Below are 16,189 nucleotides of genomic sequence, written 5' to 3'. Positions count from 1 at the left end.
ACACACAAATATATCCATCCCTTTACATTATAATCGCACGATGATTTCTTAGAATTCACCCTTTTAGGACAAGGTTTCTCAACCTTGGCACTAATGCCATTTGGGGCCGGACTATTCTTCGGAGGGTGGGAGGACTGTTCTGCACATTGTAGGATGTTTAGCAGCATCTCTGGCCTCCACCACTAGATGCCAGCAGCAGCCCCTCTCCCTAAACTGTGACCAAAAAAATCTGGGTGAGAACCACAGTTCTATGGGAAATTTTTGCTAGAGGTTATAAACTAATATTTCTTTTCCTAAAAATACAGAGAACCTTTTCTTAGAGCTCAGTTTGATACAGGATGCATAAATATTAATGAAGTGTGCTATTCTGGATGGGATCCTGAAGCAGAAAAGGACACTACGTTAAAAACTAAGGAAATCTGAATTAAGTACGGACTTCAGTTAATATTGATACACACTGACAATGTATCAATATTGGTTCATTAATTGTGACAAATGTACCACAGTCTCATGAGACAAATAATAGGGGAAACTGCTTTTAGGGTTCAGAGAAACCACACAATTTTTCTGTAAATCTAAAACCAATATAAAGAACCTTATTTAAAAAAACTTTTTAAAAATTAAAATGGAAAAAAAAGAAGGGTGGAAAAGAAAGGGTAAAACAGAAAGTAAAAATCCTCTCTTTCCTGAGCAGGCCTCGTTCTGGGAGACCCTCCAAAGGGAAGACACCTGACAGGATTGTTAGGATTACGACAAGAGATCAAATGGCCAGCAAGCAACAATCAGGAAGTACGAAAACAAAATTCTGTTGTCCTCTTGTAAACCGGAAAAAAAAAAAGAAACTACATGTTTTTGTATGAATATCAGCATTTCTTCTGACGTCTCTCCTACAGACACAGCCAAAGCGTCAGCCTCAGAAGCATTTCCCGCATCCCCCGCATCCCTGAGCAGTTATCTGCTCCGGGGCCCAAGCCCATGGAGCCTGCTGTTTATCTCCCCAAAGCTGGACTGTCACTTATTTGTTTACCAGTCTCCCCATCCATGCAACACAGGTCTCAAGCTTGGCACCGCCAGGTGCTCAGCCACTGTGGGCCCCACCCTCTCAGATGTGTCTGTCTGTGACTTAACAGCCTTTAAGCCCACTGCTACATACTCAATAAATGATTGGGGAATTAACGCAAGCCGGGTGCATAGATCGTACAGACTTCAGCTAACGGGGGTGAGGGAGGCTCAGCCCCAGACAGAGCAAAGAAGGAAAAGTCAAATCAAAGCCCCTGTGTTCTCAGGGGTGAGACAGGAACCACATGTGCATGTGCTGGGGGCATGAAGATGGGATGGGGCATGCTGAAACCTGATTCACAGACCTGTACCACTAAAGATCTTAGACGTTACTTAGTCCAGTGGCCTCATTCTACAGTGAAACCGAAGTCAAAGAGATCAGATGGCTTGTTCAAGGCCACCCAGCTAGTTATGGTGCCGCCCTAAACTGAAGGAGACCTAGACCCTAGAGCTAACTAACCCACCTCCACCCCTTACTAAGCAAGTGTCTAAGACTGAGTTATTTAATAACCACTAACAATAGCTACTCTCTACTGAGCATCTGCTGGGCGCCAAACCCACCCTAAAAATCCTCACATGTTATCCCCGTACTACAACTGAGAAAACTGAGGTCAGGGAAGAAAGTAACTTGCCACCAAGGTCACAGAGCTAATAAACCTCAAAATCTCCCTCAAGCTGTCATATTCCCAAATCCCGCTGGGATCACCACCCACCAAAGTCCAAACTCTGGCTGAGGCTGATCTTCAGCACCCAATGCCTCAGCTGTCTCATTTGCCAGGCACTGTTCTGAACACCTGCCACGGATGGACTCACTCATTCCTGGCCACGATCCTAAGATGTTGGTACTACCAGGATCCCCATTCTACAGATGGGGAAACTGAAGCTTCGCGACCTCCCCAGGGTCTCACAGCCTGCAAGCGGCAAATCTTGTCCATAAAATAAGAATGACAAATATTTTTGCCAGCAGTTTTTCATAAAATATGACATTATCCTTCAACCAAGCAATGGCATGGCATTGAGAGAAATGACAACATATGCTCACCCAAAAACCTGTACACAGCCTTACTTGTAACAGCCAAAAACCGGAAGCAACCCAGATGTCCCTTAATGAGTGAACTGTGGTTAAACAGCTCGCTGTGGTTAAACAATGGTTCACCATGGCACATCCATACCAGGGAATGCTACTCAGCAACAAAAAGGAGTGCGCTACTGACACAATACACGCGACAACGTAGATGACTCTCCAGGGAATTACGCTCAGTGAGAAAAAAGCCAATTCCAAAAGATTACATACTGTATGATTCCATCCATGTAACATTTTTGAAATGACAAAATTGTAGAAATGGAGAACAGATAATGCCCCAGGGTTTCACGGGGCATCAGGAGGGAGGTGGATGTGGTTTCAAAGACAAAATGAGGGATCCTTGGGCTGAACTGTCTTGTATCTTGACTGTGGTGCTGGATACATGAACGTACATGTGATAAAACTGTACAGAACAAAACACACACACACATACAAGTACAACGAGAGAGCCGTGAATGCACTCTGTGGGTTGCAGCAATGTCAACACCCTGGCTGTGATACTGTGCTATTGTTTTGCAAAATGTTACCACTGGGAGAAACTAGGTAAAGGATCTCCCTGTGTTCATTCTTAACAACTGCATGTAAATATACAAGTCTCTCAATTTCAAATTTCAATTAAAAAAGTCTTGCCTGCCCAAAAGCTGGGTTAGACAATCTATATTTCTTTCATTTAAGATCCTGCCATTTCGGATGTCTCCAAAGGCAGACTTCTTTCCAACACACCACACAACCACTTCAAAAACTGATGCAAAATGAACTCGGAGCAAAGGAAAACCAAGAAAAGAAGCCCTATTTCACAGAAGCCTGCACTGCAAGCCACTTGGAGTTCCCTCAGAAAATTATTCCAATTGGTGAAAATAAGCTTCTTGTTTTCTTTCATTAAAGTGACTTCTGGCCAAAAGATGGAAAATGTGATCCTACAAAATGTTCTCTCTCACCAACTATGCTCTCCCCATCTCTATGTGCCACCTCAACCTCTCCCCCGACCAAAAAATCAGTATACAAATTGGGGTTCTAAATCTTCCCTAAAAGATGTGGGCCCATGGATTATCACCGGCCCTTTACACGAATTCCCAAACGGTCAGCTGTTATGGGAAGGCAGAGGAGCGCAGCAAACAGGACAGTGGGTTAGGGGCCGAGACAGACCTGAGGTCAAGGTGTGACCTTGGCCAACTAAGGATCCTTAAACTTGAGTCTCGCCTTTCCCATCTATAGGATGCGGATGTGGCACCCCCATGGCAGGTATGGGAAGAATGCAGGAAGACCATCTAGGTGCCTGGCACGAGTATTTACTCGGTTCTCTTTCGGTCTCTCCGTTTCCCCCAGTAACAACCGACCCAAGCAGATTTTATGTTCAGCGGGCCATAAAGGAGTCACTCCTGGACCCCCTCCTCACTGAGGTTAACAGACAGCCCACAACTCCCATCCTAGACCCCCTCCTATTTCAAACACAGCAAATCTTACCCTATCTCCTAAAAAAAAAAAAAGAAAGAAAGAAAATAGATCAGCCTCTGGACACTGCCACCTGCCCGGCAACCCCGCTCCCGGGTAACCCGCCGCCTGCCGGACTCCGGCTGTTAGCATTATCACTGTTTGTTAATAACAATACCTAACGGTGCGTGAGGGTGACCGCCTCCCAAGAGATGTCTGTGGACCCCCCGGGAGAGCCCAAGGCCCTTCCAATACAGATTACTGGCTACAAAATCCCAAAAATTTATAAAGCAGTTTTCCCAAGAGAAAGGCAAGCATTGCAAAGTTTCTGGAGGCGCATTTTTCCGCGTTTCCCGCAATCGCACTGCAGAGGCGATGTCGCCCGCGGTTGGGGGTGAGGGCGACCGAGGGTCACCATTGGGGGGGACCGGCACGGGCTGGAGGGTTACCGCGTGGGAGGGGACCCGGCGCCGCAGCCCGGCGGGGAGGACCCCCCCAAGTACCGGGGCTCTGGGGGCGCCGCCGCACTCACCGTCCGTGCTCCTCTTCGCCTCCTGGTAGCGCTCCCACAGGTAGCGCTTCCTGTCCGGGACGGTCCCAGGTGCAGTGCAGAGGGGCCGGGAGGGGCCCGCGCGCGGCCGACCCCGAGCCGCAGTCCCGCAGCCGCCCCGCAGGGTTGCCGCCGCCCCCCTCGCCCCGGCCCCACGGGCCACCGCCACCGCCGCCGTAGCCATGCTCGCCGCCGCCCCACTGCGGGCGCGGCCACCCGGCAAGACCTCTGCACGCGCTCAGCCCCGCCGGCTGGCGGCCCGCTGCGTCGGAACACGTGGCGGCGCGGCCCGCCCCTTCGGCCGCCGCGAGGCGGGGCCTGAGTGGGGCGGGGCCTGAATGGGGCGGGGCTTGAGTGGGGCTGTGGCCTGAGCGGGGCGGGGCCTAGTCCGGCCCAGCTTGGGGCGGGGGCCTGGGCGGGGCCGGGGCGGGGGCCTGGGCGGGGCCGGCCAAGCGCGGAGCCTGCTGCGGTCGCTTCCCCGCCCTGCAGCGCGCGGAGGTGGCCGTGCGGTGGGGCAGAAGCCGGGTTAGGCCGAAGCCACATGGAATAGGATGACTCGTTGTCGGCCCTAGGCCACTAGACGTGGCCCCGGCGCCGGCCGCCGAGGTCCGCAGCACCTTCCTCCCGTGGTCTGGGGCCGTCCCCCAGGACTCTGGCCGCACTGACAGGGCGCCTCTGGCCCCGGCTTCAGAAGGTGACCTCTGGATCTCCCCTGGATCTCTGGGGCGGGTCTGGGACGTCCCCGGATCCCCAGTTTGGATCCTTCTGGGGATGCCCGTGAGGAGGCAGCGGAGCCGAGGCCCCATACGTGGGCTGATGTGTTCGAATGGTACACCACTGCTCAGCCTAGAAGGCCAGTGCCCCCCCAGAGATTTCTGCCTCGCAGGGGAGGCCTCGGGACACCGCCACCCAGCTCTTGCTCCTGCCCACGCTCACGGGCGCGGTGCATCTGCCTTCTCTCAGACCTGTCAGGCTGCGCCTGTTCTGTGCCTTGTGGTTCCACCAAAGCCGAATACTAAACAGGAACCCCCACCACCATGAGACATTTCTGTGTGGAGTGAGTCAGACTCGGATCCTGCAGGACAGACAGATGCGACCCACCCAGAACCCAGCTGAGAATCACTAAACTGCGGGGACTCCCCAACCTGTTGGTCACCGTTGAGCAGGGCGCTGGGTGGAGGACCGGGACTAACTCTCAAGGTTGGCACTCTGCCTGGGAGACCATTGTGCCATATGTGAACTAGGTGGGGCACGATTTAAGACAACCCAAAGCATTAGTGTATGCTTAAATTGTGGGCTGGAGGGGTGAGGAGATGCTTCATGGGTAAAGGTGGTTAGACCGTGACAGATAATAATAACTACTATTTATTGAAGGTTTGCTGTGTGCGTTCACTCTTGCAGTGCTCTCAGTAATACTGAAAAGTAGGCACCATAATTTCTCCCATTTTATAAACAACAAAACTGAGGCTAAGAGAAGTAAGATAACTTTTGCAAGGTCACACAGCTGAGCCCGTTATTCCATTTGGCTTTCTAACATAGTAGGTAGGATTTAGTGGGGTGGCAAGAAAGAAGGTAGACAATAAGTAACCCTCAACAGTTAATGGGGTAGTAGCTTACAAATCACTGATAACATGAGAGACAATTAAAATGTTTGCAACAGATACGATATCAAATCCATGGACTCTGGTACTTTAAACTTACTTTATGGTTTTAGTTTATTCCAATTCATATCTTTTCTTTTTTATGTTTCATAAAAAAGGTTTGGCAAGAGCAACTGTAAATTTTGTTTACATAGAAAATTAATTCATGAATTCAAAAGAGATAAACTATAGCAACATAACAGTAACACAATTAGAACTTTAATAACATTGTTTCAGTATATTTTCAGCTTTGGAACCCTGTGAGATCAACGCTCTTCTACTTACGATAAAAATGTGAATCACTTAAAAATCGCTCTTTTTGGCTAAAATCTATTAAAATATTTTAAGGGGCTAAAAATAATCAAATCCTCAGAGATTGATTACCATCACTCCTAAGAGTCTTAAAAGAAAATATCCCATCAAAGAGTTCTAAATAAAGACAAGCAGAAAAAAATCAGACACAAAAGAGCCCATGATCATTTTTATTCTTTATTAGTATCGTTTGAGGTCTTCAACAATTTTGCTTCAAACTGAGATCTTCTCTGCAAAGAAACACTTCTGAGGAACTGAACTGTAATCGAGGCTATGAAAAAGCCATCTTTCTGAGATGAGTTCAGATACGGATTCCCAGGGATCATTTGTGCAAAGAGGCCCTTACAGGGGATGCTGGTAAATCACAGTGGTTTGGCCTTTTCCCTCGTGCTTTTAGCTGACAAAATCCTTTGCTGTGAAAGCTTTACTACACCATCCATTTTACCCAAGGATAAAATCTTAGAGGAATAATCTTTCTTTGATGCTTCTTTTTCTGGGCTATTTCCTATTTCATCATTATTTTGTGTCTTCCATCGAGTCTTTTCCTCAGCAGAAATGGAAATCATGGGTCTCAAGACCTTTTTCCCTTTTCCGGAATCCCATTTTGATTTATCTGAGACTGTTTGAGGTGCCAAGACCATGATTTTAGCCCTCTGAAGCTTATCCTCGTTCGTGCACATTGCAGAGCTGTATCAGAACTGCACGAGAACTCTGAGAGCTGTGGTAGGTCAATTTCACCTAGTGCTCACACTGTGAGGCGCCATTCCTAGAACCCTCGGAATATTGTTGGCTCATGCCTTGAGGCCAACATCTCCTGCCCTGGATGTGCTGTTTCTCTCAGAAGGCTGCAAAGATCAAAAGTTATCAAGAGGTCATATATATACCATGAATAACCAGAAGCATGCTTCTTTTCAAGACATAGAACAGAAACTCACTGTAGGATTCCATGGACCAACGAATGAGAAGATACCAGGTAGGTCACCCTTAAATCAAGTGATCTGTACAAATAGCCCGCTGCCTCAATCATGACGTGATGACAAGAGTCACTTACCAATAATTGACCTGCTGGATATTTGAGAGTAAGAATATTAGAATTTTTAAAAATTACTCCTGGCTTCACATATTTAAAAGAGAAGGATAAAAAACATTTACAAAAGGCGGCATTGGAACATTATCTATTGTAGTTTTCCTGCCAAAACCAGGATCTAATTAATCTGAATCTAATTATAAGGAAAGAGTCAGACAGACACAAATTGAAGGACACTGGGCATGGAGGGTAGGACAGAACCTGATCTATGCTCTTCAAAAATGTCAGTGTCATGAAAAACAAAACAAGCCTACAGAAATGTTCTAGAAAGGAGCAACCAAATGCAATGGAAGATCTTACGCAGGATTCTAGATCAAAAAGTAAACAGCTATACAGAACATTTACTAGGACCTTTGGGGACATTTGAATATGGATTGTACATTAGATAATCTTAGGTGATGGTTGAATTTCCTGGGTTTGGTCATTGTACTGTGGTTATGCAGGAGAATGTCCTGTACTCAGAAGACACATGCTGACGGATTTAGAGATAAAAGTGTCAGATGTGCAATTAACTTCCAAATAGTTCAGAAAAAAAGATACGTACGTATGTATGCGTCTGTGCGTGTGTGTGTGAGAGAGAGAAAGAATGCAAATATGGCAAAAACATTAACAATTGGCGAATACAAGTGAAGGGTATATAGGTGTTCATTATACAATGCCAGATGCCATTGTCAATAATTTAATTCTCTAAAATGTGTTAAAAGTAAAAAAAAAAATACATTTTACAATCTAATTTGCAAGTGGTACTCATTTATTCATTTTACCCATTTACAAGACTGCTTTTAAGGGGCTGAATTTATCCCATTGATTATAAACACAATGTAAGGCCAGTACACGTAGGGCATCCATCTGGATATGAGATAAAGAGACTGCCGGGTATTTAAGGGCAAATAACACTGACAGATGACGCAGCCAGCATCCCTGTATTAACTATAATAGTAACTGCAATTTATGTGAGTAATTACCATGTATCAGGCCTGTGTAACCCTGTAACAAATAAGCTATCATCACTTGTCTTTTTTTTTTTTTTTGGTCATTTATTCTGTTTAATAGTACACACATCCACATGGTTCGAAAATGAAAATATATAAAGATACAAAGTGAAGTGTCTCCCATCTCAATCCCCATCTGTGCAGTCTTCTAAAACGTGCATCCTTCTAGAAAATTTTTAGTGCATGTTCGTTGACTTTTAAAGATGAGAAAACTAAATGACGTTACGTAACTTGCTCCAGTAACAATCCCCAGGGGGCCTCGTCCCCAAGCCCGCGCCCTTGGCTGCTGCCTTAGGCTGCCTCTTCCCTCACACCAGATTGTCCTGAGTATCAGCTGGGGCTTCTGTTGCAGTGTAGCTCTGCGTCAGAGTCATAGCTGGGTCTCACATTGACCGCAGCTACGTCTGGAAATCTGATAAGGACTTTCAGCTTTTGTCTCTGCTTAGCAATCTGTGGCAGTTTTTCTTCTTTCTGAATTGTACTCATGACTCCTTATGATGTTCCCAGTTGCCCCAGTCTAGCTCAGCAGAATGCACTTGTGAATTACCCCCCCCCCCACCCAGGATGGCCATGTCGCACTGGTCTTAACTGGCTTTATAAGGTAAAGCGAAGAAAAATAGAACCAGAATGTTTCAGGTGCTAACTGAGCAGGAACTCATTCTCAGAGATCCTCTGGACCCCAATAACCAGATCCCACAGACTGTCCGTTCTGCCCGAGGCCCTTTAAGAGCCTCTGACTTGCCTCAGGATTGAGATTGTCACACAGACTGACTGCTGGTGTCCTCGACACACACTATTTCAGGCTCCCGCTCCCTAGACTCTCTCTTGGCCACACACCTTGGTTCCTCAGGCCCCTTTGCCCTCGTGACCCATTCTGGGCCTGTACCTATAGCCTTGACCTCAGGACTTTCTTGGACACAATCTGATTCTTTCTGGTACCAAGCAGAGGAGCTGCCAGGAAAGGATATCCTTGCCCTGGGCCCAAGCCCAGTCCACCCATCCTCCCTCGAGGTGGGTACCCGCTGGGCAGCACTCTCCAGCCTGGCCGGTCCTCCCACCCCAAGAAAGAGCAAAGACCAGGATGGGTTCATTCAAATCAGAGAGAAGTCACTGAGCCTCCTTCCACTTCACGTCTTCCTTCTGGATGGGGAAGGGACCTAACATTTAATTGTGCACTCGCTCTGCTGGTTGTTCGGCTTACATCATCTCATTATATCTTCAGAATAACCCTATAGCCCCTTTTGGCTGGCAAGAAAATTGAGACTCAGAAAGGTTATGTCAGGGGCCCGGCCCGGTGGCACAGCGGTTAAGGTTGCACATTCCGCTTCGGCAGCCCAGGGTTTGCAGGTTCAGATCCTGGGTGCCAAGGCACCGCTTGGCAAGCCGTGCTGTGGTAGGCATCCCACATATAAAGTAGAGGAAGATGGGCACGGATGTTAGCTCAGGGCCAGTCTTCCTCAGCAAAAAGAGGAGGATTGGCAGCAGATGTTAGCTCAGGGCTGATCTTCCTCATAAAAAAAGAAAGGTTATGTCTGTAAGCCCAGAAAATAGCAGAACTGGGATTCAAATCCAGATCCCCAGAATCCAAGGACCATAACTTCTAGAAGGGGAAAAAAAGAATACTATTCTCCCTGTTGCATTGGTGCCTTGGGAAATTTTCCATTAAAATACTGCTAGGAAGGAACCTTCAGTGACCTTTTGCATTTTGTAATTCTGGACTGAGTCACACCCACCTTATTTCCAACGGAGTATGAACTGGGGGCGGGAATAGAGAAAAGGTCCCACTATTCCCTTGAAAATCTCTTCTCAGATTTTAAATGGTAAGTTTTCCTCCTTTTTTTCAGTACTTAAAGTTAAAAATAAAGTGGTATATTCATTATTTCCTCTGGAAAGAGAAAGCAAGACATTTTATCCAAAGACCGTCCTTTTAAGTCTGGCCATGCATCACTTAACAACAGGAGGACATTCTGGGAAATGTGTTGTCAGGTGATTTTGTCATTGTGTAAACATCATAGAGTGTACTTACATACTCAAACCTAGCTGGTGTAGCCTGCTATACAACTAGGCTATGTGGTACTAATCTTATAGGACCACTGTCATATATGTGGTCTGTCGTTGACAGAAATGTCATTATGTGGATCTTCTGATGTACAATTTTTTCTAATTTTTTTTTTTAGGAAGATTAGCCCTGAGCTAACATCTGCTGCCAATCCCCATCTCTTTGCTGAGGAAGACTGGCCCTGAACTAACATGCGTGCCCATCTTCCTCTACTTTATATGTGGGACACGTACCACAGCATGGCTTGCCAAGCGGTGCCATGTCCGCACCCAGGATCCCAACCGACGAACCCCAGGCCACCGAAGTGGAACGTGTGCACTTAACTGCTGCGCCACCGGTCCGGTCCCTTTTCTAATCTTTATTGTATTGAAGTTTAAATCTGTTCCTCTTGTTTCACATATTTGCTGTCACCAATAGGTAGATTTTTCCAGTGCCAGCCCTGTGTTTATTTCCTCCACGGCTCACAGCTGCAACTCAGGTGGTTGTCACCAGGTAACGAGGAAAATCTCAGGTATTGGCAGAGACACTCAGGAAGTTCCCCTGAACGAGTCCAGACTCTGTTGACACCACCCAACAATGAGCTTCCCCACTGTACTCGGGTTAAGAAGAGACAATCAGAGCCTATATTCTCCATGCAGAAGACAGGCTGCACTGTGTCATGAGGAGGAAGGAGTATACAGTACCTAAAGGGTCTTTGTTGCAAGTGTCTTTTTGTTTAAGTATACTATGTCTAAATTTTCTCTGTCAGAAGTCCTTCAGTTTGAGAAATTAAGCTTGTTTGCTTATTCTTTCAATAAATGTATATCTATAAACAGATTAGGGATGAAGAAAGCTGTCTACACTGTCCCAAACAAAGTAAAAGGTTGCAATTGGTTGTCTCCATGAGCCTTCAATTTCTGCCTTAAAGAAAACAATAAAAGAGGTTACGTGTGTGTGTTTGGGGCCATGGTAGTTGTGGGGCGAGCCTTCCCTCCACCTTTCTCCACTGAGACCATGGGCTACTCTGCTCCGAGGGACCCGGCTGCAGACGGCAAGCAGTGTGCTCTGCCTCCAGTACTGCATAAGCTCACTCTGTGCCAATTCAAGGAGCTGGGCCTGTGCAGACCCCACCCTTGGGTAGAGGAAACAAATTCATCGTTCTCTCTTACACAGGCTTTAGTGCCTACGACTCCACCAAAACTGAAGGTTCTTTGTAACCTCTGCGTTGCTAAACGCAATGGTCTGTTCTCAATCTGATAGCCTTCTCCTTTCTTGGCTTCCATGATCTTATGGATTCTCAGCCTACCTCGGGAGCCATTCTTCATCTTTTGCTACAACTCTTTCCTCTGCCCACCCCTTAAATACAGGCATTCTCCCAAGTTCTATCTCCTGCCATCTTCCTGTCTTATATTCTTGGCTCTTTCAACCATTCTACAGAGCTGAACCACCAAGTGCGTGCTAAGGACTCCCAAATGTGTTTCTCCAGCTCGGTCTTCTGGCCACTAAGCACCAGACTCATACATTCCACTGTCTGCTGAATGTCTTCACTCAGATAAGAGACTCCAACTCAACATGCCCAAAATTAGCTCATCACGGCTCCCATTTCACCTCTCAACCTGTGCCTCCTATGTTGGAATGGCAACAGCATCATCCACCCAGTTGCACTGGCCTATGATATAGCCATAAACTGGCGAATGCCTTTGATTGTCCCCTGTCCTCATCTCCCATACCCAATCAAGCAGTGAGCCCCCTGGGGATTGTTACCGAACCAGGTTCATTTTTGCCCACCACCCAGAAAGCCAAACACCCAGATGACGAGATTGCAGCAGAGAGAGTTTAATCACAAGGCAGCCATGTGAGGAAGAGAGGGCATGAGCCTCAAATTTGCTTCCCCGAAAATAGGGACTCAGGGATGTTTATGGGATAGTGGGGCAAGGTGGTCTGAAATGTAGAGAGGTGATTGGAGGTGAGGAGGGGTGAGGTAATTGATGATCTGCGCAAGTGTAGTCAGACTCCATGCCTCTTCACAGAACCCATGTTCACAAAATGGCAGCATGGGCATGATCTGAGGGTGGAGTTTTTAGCCTCTTGACGTCAAAAGGTCACCTATCAGACATCTCCACGGGCCCAGTTGATGGGTTAGTGGTCTCAACTGTCCTGAAGTGGACAAGGAATTCTAATTCCTGAAAAACAGCTCACACACCCATTACCATGGGGCCCCAGGCTCCAGGGAGATGTTATCTATAGGAAGCTAGTGCGAGTCAGATAGCATAGTGCCTAAGCAGCACAGTTAACGATGGGTGGGGTAAACAGCTAAAAGCTATAATCAGTAATTGCAGAAAGGAAAAAAACAGTACCTAGATGCTTAATCATCAATGGCTGTTTGCCGGTTTCAGATTTACCTCTGAAATCTCAAATGCAACCCTTTCTCTCCATTTCTACTGTCCCTCTACTTAGTTAACACAGGAGACTCTCCAGTCTCCCCTCAACCAATTCCATCCTCTATTCAGCCATGAGAGTGTTGTATCTAAGATGCAAATCTACCCATAGTGCTGGAAATCCTACAGCAGCTCCCCTGCGGAGCCCTTTAACGTGGAGACAAGATTTTCCACACCCTAAACCTTGCAGATTTCTCCAACATCATCTCCCAACTCTCCCACTTCTAGAGGTTCGAACCACCCTGATTCACTCCCTTGCCTTTGTTCACGTTGCTCCTTCTTGCTTGAAATGCTCTTCCTCACCTTCCTCACCTGGTGAACACCTGTTGGGACTCACAGCCAAGTCGCTTTCTCTGGAAAGTCCTACTTGTTGTTGCCTCTCTCATGTGCTTCCCCATGCTCTCTCCCGATGTCTGTCACAGCACACATCACATTGGATTTCAGTTATCTTTTATGTGCTTATCTTCCCAAGAAGGCCACAAACTCCTAGAGCCCACGTACAGTGGAACGAGCACAGGATTTCGGGTGAGAGGATTGGGTTCCAAGTCCTCAGTCCAACTTATTAGCTGCAAGGTTTCAGAAGGTCACTTGGTCTTTCTGAGCCTCAATGATTCTAATATCTAATTCACAGGATTCTCTGATCAGTTGTCCTGGGGCACATCGTATGACATATCTGCTATTTCCTCAAGTTTAAAATTAGCTCAATCATCTCTAGAGTCCCTTCCAGGTTTAAAAGTTTTCTAAGCTGATGAGGGCTGTTTGATGTTTTCCTGCAATCAAGAGCGTGTACAAATTTATAACCTGTTAAAAATGGCTAAACCTACACAGCAAATGAAAAGGAAGCTCTGTTAACAGTCATAAACTGGATCGCTGGATTAGCCAGGGTCCTCTGCTTCTGCTGCAAAACATACTACCTGATGCTCAGAGCACACTAAACGCCGGTAGCCAGGAGGTCCATCTCGACCGTGTTGGCACACTTCTGTTGCTAACTGTTGGGTTCTACCAAGACCAACAGTCAACTGGGTTTGTCAGTCTAATTTTGGTAATTGAACTAAGTATAGTACAAACTAATCAGACATGAGTTTGAAATGAAAGACAGCTGTTTTCTATGAAAAAACAGGCTGAATGCTTTGGAATTCTTTCAAGTGATGAGTGGGCAAGACAACCATAAAAGATTGTGTCACTGCCTGGTTGCCCCAAGGAACTCAAGGGTGGGTTTGGAGGCATTTAACTGTTTTTCCAAATTGTTTTTTCCCTTTTGTTATGTTAAGGAGATGTAATCACCAACCACCCTGAACCAGACCAACCCTTGCCACGAAAGCCAGCCACGCCTGTGACCTCTGCCTTATTGTTAATGCTGAGATGTCCCCAGGAGGAACTTAGGTCTTGTTGCCGCATCCTGCAGTGTTTGTGGAAGTGCGTTTTCCAACTAAGCCTGTGCAAGCGAATGCCCACCTCTCCCATTTGAATATTCATTCCCCGTCTGAAATAAACGCCCCTGCTTCCCTTTGTTCAGGGAGCCATGACTCTGGAAATAATTCCTCATGGTCTCCTATTTGCAGCAAACATACCTTACTTTGTGAGACAACTCCTTCTGGTGGAGACGCTGATCTAACTCGCCAGGAGGGAGCCCACTTTGGTTTTGGTAACAACTGAGGGAGGAAAAAGGGAGCAAGCTAGAAGGATCCTGCGCAGACTACATCACTACTGTCTAAGTTCTCACCCTACAGAACTAGAAATTGCGGGCAATGCCTTTTGAGCAAGATGACATCTAATTCCAATCAGCAGATCCATTAAAAAAAAAGACCTTGATTCTAAATTTAATAGTTTGGGGGAAAAAATTACGCTTGTATGTTTAAGTTAAAATTAAAATGCAAAGGTTGTCTATACCTGACTTTTTGGATTGAGGGATCCACTGCTGGGGAGAAGAGGCTCTGGCTGAGCTGAGCATTTTAAAAACATATGAGGTTGGGGCCAGCCCAGTGGAGCAGCGGTTAAGTTCGCACTTCCCGCTTCTTGGTGGCCCAGGGATCGCTGATTCGGATCCCGGGTGCAGACACCACGTCGCTTGGCAAAAGCCATGCTGTGGTAGGCATCCCACATATAAAGTAGAGGAAGATGGGCATGGATATTAGCTCAGGGCCAGTCTTCCTCAGGAAAAAAAAAAAAAAGAGGAGGATTGACAGTAATTAGCTCAGGCTAATCTTCCTCAAAAAAGAAAAAAAAATAAATAAAAACATATGAGGAGCAAGGGACTGACTCACCCCACTGCAAGTCACTGGAGCCTTTGTTTAATTTCTTCCTTCTAAATTTGACTGAGATGGTTGGCGTTTCTTTTTTAAAAGAATCCCAGGGAGAGGGAAGTAACATACTTCATCCAAACCAAACAATTCAGCACAGAACACTCAGCTTGATAGAATGGAAAATGAAAAGAAACGTTTCTGGTTTTTTCTCCCACTGAAATGGTTTCTCAATAGCAGGTTTAAAACACTTGACAGAGAACAATAAGATCACTCTGTGTCAGAGGTAGCTGGGAACATAAACCAGAAAAACCCTCTTTTCGTAGTCAGGATTAGTACTTAAATCTCCGGAATTAATAGTTTTATTAGGTGAAGATTTGTTCTTGAAACTGGATCAAAGTTGAAAGGAGACGAGCTGTAAAAGGTACATTAAACAGAAAGAGATTTCATCTTTGAATAAGCACCTCATGGAACTGTGATCAGGAGAAGAAACAAAATTTAGGATTTATCACCCTCTCACAAATCTATCATTTTAACACACACTTACTGTAATCTCATGAATAAAAATGTCACCACTATAATTAAAATCTGAACTATCATTGCTGGAAGCCCACTGTTTTCATACCCTTGAAAGGATACACTATATTCTCCATGTTGATCAAATGTAATAATAAAAAAGGAAGGAAGGTGCCAAGACTTTCAAACTAGTAATTAGCATTGTTAATCTGTAATCTGAACCTGAATCTGAAAAGTCAACTAAAGGTTACTGTTTTCAATAGGCTGAAATACAACTTCTTTAGTTTCTGTCAATGTTGTTATCCTGGAGCAGAGCCATCACCACTGTTGGATACCCAGTTGGATTGTGTAAATACCCAGAAAGAAACTGTGTATCTACTCCTCACCCTTCCTGCCTTGATGGAGCACTTACGTCCAGCCAGCACCACTTCTGATGCTTTGAAGATACAAAGAATAAATGACAAGGCCCCTGCCCTCCCCCCCCCGCCCCCCCGCCGCCGCCCCCCACCGGAGTTCACAGCCTGTTTGAGAGGTCAAAATACTCACATTGGAAAGAAATAGAAAACAAGTGTCAAAAAAGGATCCCTTGAGGGGTCAGCCCGGTGGCATAGTGGTGAAGTTCCCACACTCCTCTTCGACAGCCAAGGGTTTGCAGGTTCGGATCCCGGGCAGGGACCTAGGGCTTCTTGTCAAGCCACACTGTGGTGGCATCCCACATCAAATAGAGGAAGATTGGCACAGATGTTAGCTCAGCAACAATCTTTCTCAAGCAAAAAGAGGAGTAATTGGCAACAGATGTTAG

At 46.2% G+C, this 16,189-nt stretch overlaps 1 protein-coding gene and 1 long non-coding RNA gene across 2 annotated transcripts in view; both read right to left on the bottom strand.

The window, feature by feature from the left end:
• Nucleotides 1–4,365, bottom strand: part of NT5DC3 (5'-nucleotidase domain containing 3) — a 64,584-nt gene extending 60,219 nt beyond the window's left edge. The window contains exon 1 of the mRNA XM_046646194.1: nucleotides 4,107–4,365. Coding sequence (XP_046502150.1) covers nucleotides 4,107–4,308 — 202 coding nt within the window. The 5' untranslated portion in view covers nucleotides 4,309–4,365. The remainder of the gene's footprint in view (nucleotides 1–4,106) is intronic.
• Nucleotides 4,366–6,240: 1,875 nt separating this feature from the next.
• Nucleotides 6,241–16,088, bottom strand: LOC124230588 (uncharacterized). Its single transcript, XR_006886220.1, has 2 exons — nucleotides 15,934–16,088; nucleotides 6,241–7,141 (listed from the first exon to the last, which is right to left on the bottom strand). It is a non-coding gene; the product is annotated as an uncharacterized LOC124230588 (long non-coding RNA).
• Between the last annotated feature and the right edge of the window lie 101 nt (nucleotides 16,089–16,189).

This window comes from Equus quagga, chromosome 19, assembly GCF_021613505.1.
Source record: "Equus quagga isolate Etosha38 chromosome 19, UCLA_HA_Equagga_1.0, whole genome shotgun sequence".
Taxonomy (NCBI): domain Eukaryota; kingdom Metazoa; phylum Chordata; class Mammalia; order Perissodactyla; family Equidae; genus Equus; species Equus quagga.
The sequence above is the reverse complement of the archived record's forward strand: the minus strand, read 5'-3'. Positions and strand labels throughout refer to the sequence as shown.